General features: G+C 43.0%; 1 protein-coding gene across 1 annotated transcript in view; it reads left to right on the forward strand.

The window, feature by feature from the left end:
- The window catches only part of PRKN (parkin RBR E3 ubiquitin protein ligase), a 1,209,190-nt gene that overhangs the window by 424,971 nt on the left and 768,320 nt on the right, over positions 1 to 15,899 (forward strand). Inside the window, exon 5 of the mRNA XM_070461506.1 lies at positions 1,692 to 1,813. Within this exon, the coding sequence (XP_070317607.1) occupies positions 1,692 to 1,813 (122 nt within the window). The remainder of the gene's footprint in view (positions 1 to 1,691; positions 1,814 to 15,899) is intronic.

Raw genomic sequence — 15,899 nt, forward strand, 5'->3', positions numbered from 1 at the left:
AGATCCCTTGAAGAAGGAAATGGCAACCCACTCCTGTATTCTTGCCTGGGAAATCCCATGGACAGAGGAGCCTGACAGGCTACAGTCCATGGGGTCACAAAGAATTGGACACAATCGAACGACTAAACAACAATAGCAACAAAGTGGAACTGAAAAGCAGTGTGAACCGATTCAATATAATTAAGATTTATATAATATTCACACAACAGTAGAATACAGATTCTATTCAAGTTCCCATGGGCTGGGAGACACTGGAACATACCCAGGGATATACAACAAGGTGCAAAATTTCCATGGTCTAAAGGTATTGAAATCATATAAAGTCTGTTATCTTATCACTGTGGAATTATGTTAGAAATCAGTATCAAAAAATATTTGAAAATAACCCATAGCTTCATATCACTAGCCTCATATCACCACAAATATATATGTATAATTCATCTTCCCTTTCACAATGAAACTAAATATTAATCTCATAATTCATAATTGCAAAGTATCTTGCCAGAAAATAATTATAAAATTTGACATCTTTATTATGCTTTACAGTTTACAGTGTATTGCCACCTCCAACGTTAATAGAGATGGCTACTAGACAAATGACACTTGAATATATCTGCAGAGCCCCTTTTTGGAAGTTAGCAAAGCAGAGATGCATCAGACTTTAGGATCATTTCTGTTTTCTCGTCATTGCCTATACTATTTGTTTTTACTAAACCACACATGTTTGACTGTCTCAAAGTTTTTGCTCTTAATGATAAACCGTGTTTACTATTCATAATTTGTAGATGTTCTTAATCCTAATAGTAAAATTTTAAACAAATCCTTATGTCATGACATTTTATGATACCCCACCTATTAAGAAGTAAAGTGAAGACCAAAAGGACTATTTAGTAATTTTAGAAATTTGGAAGTTGGTTATTTTACTGGTAAGTATATCCGGATACAGTTGGCTTTTGTAGATGTAGAGGTAAACAGTTCAAAAGAAAATTCCCCTTGTTCACAGGCTGATACTATCCTGTATGGGGTGTTTGAGAGAAATGATCAGAGATGTTTAGTTATCTTTTTCTAAATGTTTTTCCAGCTTCTGCGTGTATTATTTGAATGACAGTTGTTAGACAGAGGGCACTCATGAAACGCAAAGCTCCCATCTCTGCACAGGATCGCTGAGTCTGCTAAGGCCCCGAGGGCTTGTGTTTTATCTTGTGTGTGACTTTGTGTTGGAAAGTCTTCATTGGAAACTCAGCAAACTGTGATCATACCATTCAAATCATGAGAAGTGGGCTAAAAGATACAAGTTTAAGAGGAAAAATGAGAAGCCTTCAAAACTGGGTAAAGATGCATGAAATAAAATTCGGGAGCAGGGGCCTCTAAATTTCAAATGGTCCTACACCGTCACCCTTTTAAAAGTGTCAACAGCAAAGTGTGCAATTAATTTCCTGGTGTTGCAGATACCCTTAGCTAGCTCTCCCAGCAGCAGGCTGCTTGCTACTTTGCTGAGTAAGTCACAGGACTCTTGGCAAGAAGAAGGAAAAATGTTTCACTCTTTTGAGCAAAAAATTGCATTTCCTAAATTTAATTGTTGGATCTTCACTGTAACACTTATCCTACTAATGTTTCAAAATGTTCAGGAGGAGTTAAGTCTCAGTGTGGATTCTGTGTTGACTGGCTACTCCTTCTGCCTGTCTTCCCAGCAGGTAGACCGACCTACAACAGCTTTTATGTCTACTGCAAAGGCCCGTGTCAAGGAGTGCAGCCGGGAAAGCTCAGGGCGCGGTGTACCACCTGCCAACAAGGAACGCTCACCTTGGCCCAGGTAAGGAGGCGCGGCGTGGGCAGCGCGGCGTGGGCAGCCCGCCGGAAAAGGGAATGTCTGTTCCCAGACTGCCTTTCGGGGTTCTCATCAGATATCACCCGTCACCAGAAACTTGACTTCCATGTGGTTGTAATGATTAATGGTATCTGAAGTTTCCTTTAAAAATACACTGCTCTATAAAAGTGTGGGTAGTACAGCATCAGTACCCCCATTTCTTTAATCCAGGCCTATTGACAGGAAATATCAGTACAGTTCAGTTCAGTCACCCAGCCGTGTCCGGCTCTCTGAGACCCCATGGACTGCAGCACCCCAGGCCTCCCTATCCATCGCCAACTCCTGGAGTTTACCCAAACTCATGTCCATCGTGTCAGGGAGGCCATCCAATCATCTTACCCTCTGTCATCTCCTTCTCCTCCTGCCTTCAATATTTCCCAGCATTAGCGTCTTTTCCAGTGAGTCGGTTCTTCGCATCAAGTGGCCAAAGTATTGGAGTTTCAGCTTCAGCATCAGTCCTTCCAATGAATATTCAGGACTGATTTCCTTTAGGATGGACTGATTATATCTCCTTTCAGGAAATATAGAGTCTGCTTTTATAACACAAGGAGATTGGGCATGTCTTATAGAAGCAGATCTTATTGAAGATCGTGGGAAAGTTTCATATTTCAATCTGTGTGATGTGAACATGGTTGTATGCATAAGTCAAAATTTATTAGACTATTTATTTAAGGTTGGCACACTTGAGGTAAGTCATACCTCAATAAAAAAATGAAAAGGAAGTTGTGGATGCAGGACCAGTATGCATATAAAATATGGTTGGAAATCACAATGTACCATGGCCTCTGCTTGTTTTGCACAGCCCCCAAGCTGAGAATGTTTTGTATGGTTTTAAGTGGTTTGGAAACTTCAAAAGAAAAGTATTGCATGGCCCGTGAATCATGACATGAAGTTTACATCCCAGTGCCATCATAAAGTTTTGACATGTGGCTCCTCCCATGTCTGTGCACGTTGTCTGTACCAGTGTTCTTTTGCCCTGGATCAGGGTTGAGCAGTGTCAGCACAGACATCATGGTTTGCAAAGCCAGACGTGTTTACTCTCTGGCCCTTTAGGGAGACGGTTTGCTGGCCAACTTCCGATATAAAACCCCGGCACAGTGGTTCAGGGCCTCAGTGTGATAGCGGTGTAGAATTTGGCTAAAATGTTGTGGACGCTGATGTCTTTAGGAGATCAAAGGGCATTCTGATCAGCTCAGTGCTGAGATAGAGCCCAGGATACGCCAGAGCACAAAAATCTCTGCAGGCAACGGGGGCTGACGTGCAGAGCCGCACCCCCTACCCCTCAGGCCCCAGTCATGCCTAGTGCATTTAGATTCTGTTCTGCAGGCTATGGCACAAAGGCAACGCTTCAGAGACCATGCATATAGGGATGTTTTAAGAATCACTGAGCTGTTTATCACTGGGACTGAGTATGGTGACAGATTGCAGGCAAAGAGGTTAATTATTCAGCTATATATAGAGTTCATAACTGAGGGCCTAGATTACTGCAGTATCCTGGCAGACAGGTCGTAAAGAAGGGCTGTGAGAGAACCTGAAGGATGCACTCATTAACGGGGAAATCGTGGCTCCCTGACGGCAAGCCTGGGAAAGTGGAGTTACTCACAAATGTAATTCAAAGCTTCATCACGATCCAGCATTTCAGCTCCACAGGGGGATCCACTGAGGCAGACAAACCCACAAAGGATGCCTAGGTTTGTCTGCACCCACTAGAGTAGCTCTTTTTCTGGGCGTCGCTGGACAGTACTTCCGTCTGGGAAACGGGCTGTTGTAAAGTTGCTTCTGTCCTCTGCCACAGGCCTTTCTCGGTGCAGTCCACAGCCTCTTCTGTTCCTCTCATCTGGACTGTGGTCCTGGTGGGCCTCGGCTTCCAGTGGCTCGTAATAAAAGACAGCAATAAAAAAACCATCACTGAATCCTAAACTTAATTCTTTTCATGCAGCATCTTATTTAATTATTTCATAACACTCTGAGTTAAGTCCTATTAGTAACCCTACTTCAGATTTGAGAAAAATGAGGCTTAAAGAGATTAAGAAAACAGGAGCTTACCCGTGGTGGCTGAGGGGCTGAACGAAGCGGCGTGAGCGCGCCGTCTCATCTCTGCAGTCACCTCCTCTTTACCGCACAGAGCTTCTGGCCTGGGGGGTCATGTGCCCAGACAGCCTCGGTGCTCAGACAGGGACATGCAAGCCGTCAGATGTCGGCGGCGGGCCGTGGTGAGGACCGCGGGAGGCCGGCGCGTCAGGGCCCACATACAGGAGGCTGCGCCTGGCAGCGGCTGGCAGTGGTGGGGCGGGGGCGCAGGGCCACCCAACCTTGTGCTGAGTCAGGAGAAACCTCAGGTGGAGAATTTTATGTGACAGTTCTCAATTAAGAATATTTTTCATTGCCGGGGGAGGGGGGAGATAAAGCAGAAGAGAAAGAAACAATCTGGCAACAACTGCCTAATGAACCAAAGTAGAGAGTTGTAGGGTCCAGTGATGTGTGGATATTAGGTGCTTATCAGAGCCTGGCATGTGGGAAGCGCTGGATTACAGTAAGGTGTGGTTGGGAGGGAGCCCGGTGTGAGCTGGGAACACTGACTTTGGAGCTGGGCTGCTGGGGTCCAGTCCCAGGCACTTCCCCCCTGCCTCTTTATGTCAATTAGGGGGCATCTGTTAACTGAGATAATGGTATCTCTGTCTTATTTGCTGTGAAACTTGTTTAATATATGAAAAACCCTTTGCACTGTAGCCTAAACACAAATACTCAGAAACCTTAAATGCTTTATTATTGTTATTTTGTTATCATTACTATTGTTATTATTTGTATATACTTAAAGCACATATATACATAAGTAACGTATACACTTATATGTATATATATACACACACACACACACACACACACACACCACATACACCGATACATACTTCACATGTGTATTCACACACACACTTATGCACACTTCACTGCGACTCCAATCCAGCCTCTGGCTGACTCCTTTTAGAGAAGCAGAAGCACCTCTGCTTGCACCCTGATGATGATGAAGCTCCATGATGAAGTCAGGTCAGTGCGCCCCGGGACCAGTGCTTCCTTGGAGGGACGATCTCGTCCATCCTGTGGTTTCAGTCCCACTGCTTCGCAGATGCCCACTCTCATGACCAGCCCGAATTTGATCAGTTCCCAGAACTTCCCCACATCTGATTATGAAAAGCAGACTTTTATTCCTCCTACATTATATTTTACTCTGCACATTGATGAGCACTCCTTAAGTTTGTCAAGAACCACCTGACCTTTCCTCTCATCATTTCCTCTCCTGACAGACCAAAACTTCAACTGCATTGTTGCAGGTATCATTACATTTTTGTCTTACATTCTATGCCGCTATCTGTCTATATTCCAAGAGTCTATAAGCCTCATAAGATCAGGTAACTTGTCGGTTTAGATCCCCAACAAGGGGATCCAACCAACATCTCACATGGTGTGTGGCCCATCTCGGGTGGCGTCTGTATTTGAACTTGCACACACTGGTTCGGTAGATCCGCAACCTTTAGAAATTCTGTTTGTCTTTTCATAATTAGATTAATCATAGCAATTATGATTGTTTTGCCACAATTTATTGACTTCCTTCCATTTATATGCTGGTGTTTTTATGTGCATGCTAAACTGCTTCAGTTGTGCCCTACTTTTTGCCAGCCGCCTGTATTTTTCTCTCATTCTTATCACAGACCGGAGAAGAAGGTATCATTATCCAAGGTTTTTAACAAAAAGACTCCATGAAATTAGGTAATGAGTCCAAAATTACATGGTTAACAAATGTTGGTGCCAGGAGTGAAAATTATTTTCTGTGTTTTTCTCCAAAGCCCTAGCCTTTTGTTTTTGTTTTTTTTTTTTTTAGGATAGATTGCATGCTATACAGATCTGCTAATAAATGTCCTATTATACAACTATTTCCCTCGTATTTAAAATATCATTCAAAAATGCTCTTAGAAAAAATATGATGAGGGGTTTAAAGAAAATGGAATCAAAGATTGTTTACTTAATTCAGAGTTTTAGGACCGTTATTAGATGTATATAACTGGCACCTGGGCTTCCCTGGTGAGTCAGCTGGTAAAGAACCCGCCTGTAATGTGGGAGACCTGGGTTCGGTCCCTGGGTTGAGAAGATCCCCCGGAGGAGGGCACGGCAGCTCACTCCAGAGTTCTGGCCTGGAGAGTCCCGGGGTCAGAGAAGCCTGGCGGCCTCTGGTTCGTGGGTCGCAAAGGGTATAACATGACCAAGTGACTATTTACACTCAGCACACACAGCTGGAACCCAGCAGACGAACAGCGTTTCATTTCAGTTTTTATTAAAAACAAAAATATTGTATTCTAACTCACAGATACGGAATCTAGAAAAATTGTACTGAAGAACTGATTTACAGGGTGGTAATGGAGAAACAGGCATGGAGAATAGACTTATGGGCATGGGGAGAGGGGAGGAGAGAGTGATTTGTATGGAAAGAGTAACCTGGAAACTAACATTACCATATGTAAAATTGATCGCCAACGGGAATCTGCTGAGTGTCTCAGGAATCTCACACAGGGGCTCTGTATCCATCTAGAGGGGTGGGATGCGGAGGGAGATGGGAGGGAGGTTCAAAAGGGAGGGAATATATGTATACCTATGGCTGATTCATGTTGAGGTTTGACAGAAAACAACAAAATTCTGTAAAGCAATTTTATCCTTCAATAAAAAATAAATTAAATAAAAAAATAAATTAAAATTGAAGTACTGCCTTCAGACAGTATCCCTCTGGAGCAGCTGACTGATCACACTGACAGTTGATCTACAAGTTAAGCCTTGGTAATGACTTAGCAGGTGCTGAACTCACTAAAAGGATGGGTTTCTAAGCAGAGGATAGACAAGTGTTAGGGTTCATTCTTCCAAACTTTATAAAGATCTGCAACTTACACAATTTTATCTGGTCAGGAAAAGTAAAAATTACAGAAGAAATAGAATCTCATGTAGCTGACTAGTTAGGGAACAGAGTGTGGTTTACCTGAGCTTCTGCAAGGAGCTTTTTATACACAGAGAGAAAAAATCTACTTGGCCACTTGGCTTTTTTTTTTTTTCTTTTTTTTTTTCGTTTTTTTAATGTAGTTTTTTTTTCTGGTCAAAAGAAATTAGTTTGGAATAAGCCTCATGCTTTTCATGAGTCTTAATAGGAACCTCCTAATTATTTTTTCTTATTGTTGGTAGTGATAGTGTTAATTGCTCAGTCGTATCTGACTCTTTGAGACCCCATGGACTGTAGCCTGCCAGGGTCCTCTGTCCATGGAATTTTCCAGGCAAAAATACTGGACTTGGTAGCCATTCCCTTCTCCAGGGGATCTTCCCCAACCCAGGGATCGAACATGGATCTCCTGCATTTCAGGCAGAATCTTTTCCATCTGAGCCACCACGGATTTATTAATAATTCCAACATTTCTTCACAATATTTAAGTGTTGCATGCAAAATAATGAGCTGTCTCTCATAGGTAATACTCTAAGGTTGACTTGTTGAAATGTTTCATATTTAATGTGAAACTCATAATAAATTAACAAGAAAGATGAACAGTCGTTTCCATCATGATGTTAGGATGGGGAAACTGTGGTCTGAAGCTTTGCCTTGACCTTGAGCAGAACTTGAGCATCAGCTTACAGAAACTCCAAGTTTTCTTCTGTCTCCAAAATCAAATGATCTTCTCTAATTTATGGTGACCTTGACCAGGGTTTCCATTAACTGAAATAGCCTTTAGAAAAATGAACACTCGCTGGAAAGTCGTGAGCAATGACTGATTGGAAATACATGGCAGGCAGCCAATTTTCAGTTGCTTGTTCAAAGATGGTCCACGTACGTGCACACAAAAATGACATGGGGTTGAACATAGAGGGAGGTCACTTTGTCTATCTGTATACATTTCTGATTGTGATCGTGAATAACAAAATTAATGATTTAAAAATAACCTATGACCTTACTGTTTCCTTCAGTAGATAGGAAGTGCAGAAAATCAAATGACAAGTATATCATATGCTTGAAGCCTTCTTTTTTTTTTAATCTAGAAAAGTGACAGGAAAAATAAGATTTTCCAAGATGTGTATTCTATTTTTAGAATAACTAGATATTATAGAAGAAATGCGTGTTGGAAAAAGAAGCAGGATGAAGAGGAGGAAAGATGCTTTTCCCTCTCCCTTTCTCCAGGATTCCTGCCAAATTCAAGGTTAGAATATCAGTAGGCATGGTTCCTTGTACCGTCTGTCCTGTATTTAAATTATAAGTGTTGATGGGAGGTGGGGGGAGAGTGAGCCTTCCGGTAAAGAAGGAAGTTTTATATATATATATATAGTCAGATGCGGCTCCTAGCTCAAGCTCTCAAAGGTTTCCTGGGACCAATGTATATAGACACAAGCCTTTGAGAGTCTGTGTGACTTATTAAAATTTTTGCCTGGGCAGGTGAGGGTAGTGAGATGTGATGCTGATGCTGAGGGCTCTGTGTCAGGGGATCACCCTGAGAGGGTTTCTCCTCCTGATCCCTGAAGGCTTCCACTCACCACATCCCAGCAATGTCTCTGCTGCCTCCTGGATGAGGCATCCTGTCCCTTCCCCTCATCACGCCCAGTTGGTGACCACAGTCTGGATGGATAATACCTCCTGTGGATAACAAAGCTTCTATGGCAGGACGAACTGCTTGTCCTACTAGAACACAGGCGTATAATGTAGTCAGGATGTTTAAGAGTAAAATCATTTGACTCTAAAAATAATTACAAGATAAAACGGGTGTAGAAGTGACGTGAGTGAACCCACAGCACCTAGCGTCCTGTCTGGGAATACCACGCGAGGCTCGGAATTGCCTGGGAACAAAGACCTGGAGAGAATGGTCTCTGGGGTCCTCTCTTCCATCAGATGAACTGGATTTGAATTCTGATGCTGCAGCTTATTGGCTGCATTATTTGGGTCAAGTTGCTTAACAGGTCTCGGTTCTCTTGTCATCCAATCAAAAGAAAAAAATTTCATTAAAGTTAATGTGAGGATTAAATGACTTAACTCATTAAAGTATTTCAAACACTACTTGGCAAGTAAGAAACATCCAGCTCTTACTGTCATTTCTTCAAGTGAAGAGAACTTTTGATTTTCTACCAAACACACATTGAAGTAACTGAACTCATGTTATAAACTTATACCGCTAGGAAGCATCAGTTCTGATTAAGTTACAAATTATCAATCCCTCCAGCACAAGCTCTAGGTAACCTGAGTTATCTGCTATTAGCATCTTTTTGTTTGCACTCAGTTTATTGGTCTTAAAATGCATCAGAAGCCAGGAGATTACTGTAGCCAAGAATTGTGGATTTTTTCCCCCCTCTACTATCACTATAATTACTTTATCTCAAAAGGAACTTTATCTTTGCCACTCTAATAAGATACTCTGCCATGGAATAGCATTAAAGCTAAAAGGTTTCTGATGAGAAATGGTTCAGTAAATAGAGTAAGATGTAAAATGCCTGACATGATGGATTTTATTTAAAATTGGTTTATAGATTAGGAACAATTCAGGTTAAGAAATGTATTAAGGAATATATTCTAAATGCACCACTATTCCTAAACTTCATATTTGTTGGAGATTAATTGTTATCAGGAGTCTACTGATTTCCCTCCCCGGTGGCACATTGATGAAAGGACCCACCTGCTAAAAAGGAGATGTAAGAAACGCGAGTTCAGTCCTGGGGTCGGGAAGGTCGTCTGGAGTAGGAAATGGCAATTCACTCCAGTATTCATGTCTGGGAAATCCCTTGGACAGAACAGCCTGGTGGGCTACAGTCCGTGTGGTCCCAAAGAGTCAGATGCACCTGAGCACAGACACAGACTCTTCCATATGTAATAAAGTCACAGGTGTAATAAAACCGTAGATGAGAAAGAAGGAGACTGGACAGAGTGGCTCTTTGGACTTGGCTTGAGCCGCATGGTTCAGGGGAGAGTGAGAGCACAGAGTGGACACAAGAGATTTTTCATCAGAGTCTGTGTGAGAATCAGGGCAAAAGTGAGAACCGCTTACAATCAGAGCCTGGGTGTTGAATGAGGCCCGGGATGATTCAGGCACCCAGGGGATGCTGGGTGGGACCACCAGATTAGCACACAACAGATGTGAAATGAGTGTGTATGTATTTAAAAGTGTATTGGATTCTTTATCACATTATTCCCCAAGTGCATTCACTTACTGTGTGTGTATCATGAGGGACTGGTATTATTATTGGCCATTATTGAATGTTTACCAGATACCAAGATCTAAGCTCAGCATTTTACCTAAATATCCCATTTAATTGGTATGTCATTTGAATAGTGTTCTTTCTAGGTTTCTTATATATGCATTGTTATGGCAGTGTGGTACATATTACTTCTAATGAAAACTGTGACCAAAGTTTTCCAAAGTCTGTCAGTCAATAAGGACATACGGTCATTAATGTATTATTTGGAATTTGGTCGAATGATACAGAATTTTATTCATCATTTAAGATGATACTTTTAAAACAATTACAAGAGAAATATGTATGGGACTACAAAGAGAACATAGAGAATATTTGGCAAAAATCACAAACTGGGTACATTCATGAAACATAAAGGAAAAGATAAGATTTCTTTAAGGAAATTTTATTGTGCAGTTTACGATTTCGCTTTAAGTTGCAGTTAAATGTAACATGTTTTAGAACAGGGTGGCTTTGTTTATTGGTTAACAGTGCTGTTCAGTGAGAGAACATGTGCTCATCAGACGCTTACTCTGGAAGGACTTGTGGCATCTTAAGCACTGATGGTACCTTCGCTGTCCATGACCCTTCACGTCACAGAACCAGGCATCATGGTATTGAGTCTGCAAGCCAGCAGGACAATGTGGAGCAGCCAAGCCGGTCTCATTTATTTATAAAAGGAAATAATAACACTGATACTTTTAAGAAGCCTCTTTGCAGGCTTCCCCTTACAGCTCATTGTTTATAACCTGGCCATATAGTCACTAATAATTACAAAGAAAGCTTGAAAAGCAAGTGTTTCCCAAAGGTTAACAGGGAGCCATATTTCGCTCAGGCCAATTTATTTATCTGTGGGCTTTTGTCCATTGATTCTCCAATCGAAACCATCATTGTACTAATAAGGAGAGAAGTTGAGATGGACACTGGTAAGCAATGACTGAAGGTGCCGTATTTGTAAATCCACAATTATTTTAGGTCACTGTGATGGACTCTTCAGTTTCCTTACTGAGTTTAAGTTTTTTTGGCATATACTCTATATCACTGTGGCTGCACTAAAGGGGTTTGGCCAGCCATGAACTCGTTTTTGAGTGTGAAATGCTTCTGGTGTTTCAGGGGTTGTTTCTGCTCATAAATGTAGCTCCCTCCTTTCCTACAGAATTAAACTGAAATATTATCCATTTGACCAGTTAGAAGCTTTACTAAGAATTATGGAAAGAAAAAAAAAATAGATCTTTAGGGCAGTGGGTTAATTTATTTGTTCTTTACTTAAGAAGAAAATGGCTCTAAAACCTCATTGGGGAAAGATAAATAGAATTTAGTAGCTCTGTCATACTCCACAGCAGATTCTTTGTCAATACATTATAAAGAATGACCATATTACCTGGTGCTAATAAAATGTGAGGGGCAGAGTCACATTGAGAAAACTACAGAATTAGGCAAGACAGTGCAGATCATGAGTGCAGTTTGGTTTTTTTCAGTTATTTTCCAGAAGCATTGGTGCTTATGCAGGCATGCCATTGTCCATCTGGGAATATCAAGCTACCTGCATAAATGTATCGCTGAAGCCAGATGGGAAATGGAGAGGTTAATTGACTTTAGTTGGGTCCACAGTGAGAGAGGAGCCAAACTGAGAATTAAATCTGGGGAACCAGAGTTTAGAGTCTCGTTGAAGGCACCCATATTGAATTACATTTGTTCTCTTAACTGCAACTGAGGGAGAGTCGAGCCTTTCTCTGCAGCTTTTTCCGGAAAAGAGTCAAATTTATCAGGCTACATTTCCTAAAGCGGAAATGAAGATTTGGGAATTGGATAAAAAGGGAAACACATATATTTTCCTTTAGGGAGGAGAAAACAGAAGCGCCTTGGTGCTTGTGGAAAACAGGGAATCATGACATTAAAGGGGGGCTCTCCTGGATTATGACCGTTTTTACGTGACTAGCTGGCTCCACTCGTTTGTTGGAGGCATTGTTGTTGTTCATTCAATAAGCTGAGTCCGACTCTCTGTGACCCCATGGACTGCAGCACGCCACGCCTCCCTGTCCTTCATCATCTCCGGGACTTTGCTCAAACTCATGTCCATTGAGTCAGTGATGCCATCCAACCATCTCTTCCTCTATCGTCTCCTTCTCCTCTTACCCTCAGTCTTTCCCAGCATTCAAGGAGGCATAGCATTGAGGAAGTTAGAGTCCTCAGCCTGAGCCCCACAAGGCCGTTCAACTCTCTGAGCTCTGCTATAACCCTGCAGTCTCTTATGAGTAAACCAAGAGTTCTCCCGGCTAGTTTCATGAACTGGATTTCTGTCATCAAAATGACTTGGAATTTTCCTCTACATCTTCAGTTGTGCATTGGGAATTTCATCTTAATTTACAAGGCCATCTTAATAAACATCCACTGACCTACTGCCTAGGAACTCACCTACAGTTAAAATAATCAGCCATCGTTGTTTTTCAAAAGCATCATCTCATGGACTGATGAGCTTTTCCCTTCATTATCTCTTAAAAATATGCAAAACGCTACTTTTTTTCTTTTTCTCTTTCTTACTGAATATGTGTGTGTGTCTGCTCAGTCACTCAGTCACCTCTGACTCTGGGGCCCTGTGGACTGTAGCCCACCAGGCTCCTCCATCCGTAGAATTTCTCAGGCAAAAATAGTGGAGTGGTTGTCATTTCCTACTCCAGGGGATCTTCCTAACCCAGGGGTCAATCCCTGGATTTGAATAAACAGATACAGTACAGATGGTATGTCTGTGTGACCACAAAAAGAATGGAGTGTGACCAAAAAACTAAAGCCTCTGTTAACTGAGTACTCTTTACTCCACTCCAAGACAGGACTCAGTGCCCCAAGGCAGGGCCTGTAGCTTTTCCACCTTTGTGCTTTAGCACCACATATGATACATATTTGGACCTGTTTTGTGGAATAAATGAATCACTGAACAAAGGGCATCATAGTCACTGTTTGTGTTGATCCCTCTTCAGTCTTAGAACAGGAATCAACTTTGTAGCCATCTAGTCTAAATTCCCTCCCGATACAGAAATTTCTCTTGCAACATACTCGTGGTGTTTGGTCATTTGCCTTGTGCTCAACAACCTCTAGGTACAGGGGAGTGATTACTGTACAGCCAGCTTGCTCTCTTCATTGTGTGGAACTCTAAACGACAGAGAGCTATTTGACCTGAAATCTGTCTTCACTCAAAAATTATAGCTCCGTTTATTGAAAATAGAACAAAATCCAAAGAATCTTCCATATGTCAGCTCTTCGTATGTTGAAAGCAGCTAAAATGATTCACTTCCTAGATCTTCCTTTCTCTAGCAAATGCATGGCTTTCATGTAAGAAAGGCAGAAAGTGTCTCCTTGCCGCAAAGAAATGCACTCTTCTCTGCACAGCTTCAGTCATAAGAGCTACAGCAAGCACCTGAAGGAAGATTGTGGTGGGAACCGGGAGGTGGTGAGGCGCAGGGCCAGCAGCTGCTGGTGGAACTTGGACAGGACGTGTGCGGACTGGCTGGGTGATTCAGACCTCCCTGAGAAGAAGCGTGACCTGTGGAGAAGAAAGAGCAGGCATGCACAGAGGGACTTCCCTGTGGACCAGTGGTGGTTAGGGTTGCAGACTCAGAGGTGTGGTTAGGAATGGCAATTCCGAGAGAACAATGTTTGATGGCCGTGAGTCGGGAGCTGAGAACAGGATGGTTGACGACCGCGCTTGTTGAGCGCTGGAACCTTGATGCCCAGTGGTGATTTTTTAAAGTCAGCTCCAGGCAGTTGCAAGCCTTTTGCAGCTTACACGGCACCACCCGTCAGGCTGCTGCTAAGCTCCAGTGCTTCCTTTCACTGTCGATGCTTTTGTGTCTTTTGCTAAAGGTACCGCCATAGTAGGGGTCAGGTTCACTTATTTTAGTCGCCCAGTCGTGTCCGACTCTTCATGACCCCATGGACTGTAGTCCGTAGGCTCCTCTGTCCATGGGATTCTGCAGGCAAGAATACTGGAGTGGGTTGCCATTTCCTTCTCCAGGGAATCTTCCTGACCCAGCGATGGAACCGGCGACTCCTGCTTGGCAGGTGGATTCTTTCCACTGAGCACAAGGGAAGCCTGGACATATTCCACCAAAGCCAAATGGATAACTTTTAAGTTTCAAATTCAGTTTCAATTCAGTAAAGAACATCCAGTCTCATGAAAAGCAATCAAACCCCTTCCCTACACTCTCCTGCTCGGGCCTGCGTGAGGAAGGGCCCTCTCTTATTTCCCATTCTCAGCTTTCACCCCTGCTCCAATGCTTTCCTCCCTTTAGCTTCTACGTTTCAGGGCTGAATTCAGATGAGAGGGCTAAGGCACAGATAGATGGGCAGTGTTCTTGCTTGACTGGTAACTGTCCTGGGGTCGCCGTGAGCTGTCAGGAGCTGGCAGGCGTGAAAGCCGACTCTGTCTCTTGGCTGCTGTCCAGTTGTCTAGAGGTCACCATGGGGAATTTCAGCTGCCCCTGCAGTGATGTGCTAATGCATTTCCTCCAGCACCAACTCCTCCCTCAGCTCCTGGTTTCTCGCTGCTCATTTACCCGGTTTTCTCTGTTGGAGTCTCTTAGGCCCTCCAGGAGGTCTTGCTGGGAAGAGTGTAAAATGGTGTTAGTGAGGCGCTTTCTCGGTTTCCAAGGGGAACACTTACACATGTCTTGCTTTAATAAAATTTGGGATCACGGGCTGAGTCCACTGTAGCTGTAGCCACAAGGAACTAGCCCCGTAGATTTTCCAAGTGGGACTCAGCCCCAGACTCACTGCCCCCAACTCTGGAAGATGTATCTCATGTCAAGCTCTCTGGAAGAGACATGTCGTGCTTGCTGTCATTGCACTGAAGCCCTTTGTTCTCGAGTAGAGATGAAGGGGGTGCATCACTGTATTGGGATAGAGATGCACTGCACCTTTCAACGCTGAAATCATCTTCCCTCGTGATCTACACTCAGTCTCCAACTCAAGCTCGGAAGGGGCTTTCCAGGGGGCACTAGTGGTAAAGAACCTGGCTGCCAATGCAGGCAAGGTGGGAGACATAGTTTCAATCCCTGGCTTGGGAAGACCCCTTGGAGGAGGGCATGCGACCCATTCCAGTATTCTTGCCTGGAAAATCGCATGGACAGAGGAGGCTGGTGGCTGCAGTCCATGGGGTCGTCAAGAGTCGAACACGACTGAAGTGACTTCCCACACACACACAGTCCCAATCCACCAACTTTTACATGTACGACATGGGCAGGGCATTCCAAAAAATCTATCATGTGCTGGACACGGGTGTTATGGAAGCTTTGTACCTTCCACTTAATTTTTTCTATAAGCATAACATTTTTCCAAAATAATAAAGTTTATTTTAAAAACTTCTACCACTGGTTTTTAGAATTGTGAACTTGCAGGTGGAATCGGCCCCTGTCTTTTTTTCCCACCTCTGTTGAATCTCGTGCTCCAGTGGAACCCTCTGCTCTATTGCTCTGTTATGTAAGCTGAATCTGTAGAGCATTTGACGCTTTAATAAGTGCATCCATGCGTGTCATCTTGATTTATATGACAACCATGCTAACTTGGAAAAGTATCTCCACCACTTTTCATACCTGAGAAAACTCTACAGGCATCAGAGAAAAGGAGAATCACCAAAGAGACTGTGTGAGGTGGAGCTCCCGCTTGAACCCATATGGTGTGGAAACAATCTGAAGATTTTCTCATTCTGCTGCTTTGCCTCCTGTCTTAGCAAAGCGCTAAATATCTCTAGTTGGTACATCATTATTTTTAACACTGCTTGCTCCATGGGTTCCCTAAGGCA

This window comes from Odocoileus virginianus, chromosome 34 (assembly GCF_023699985.2).
Source record: "Odocoileus virginianus isolate 20LAN1187 ecotype Illinois chromosome 34, Ovbor_1.2, whole genome shotgun sequence".
Lineage (NCBI taxonomy): Eukaryota > Metazoa > Chordata > Mammalia > Artiodactyla > Cervidae > Odocoileus > Odocoileus virginianus.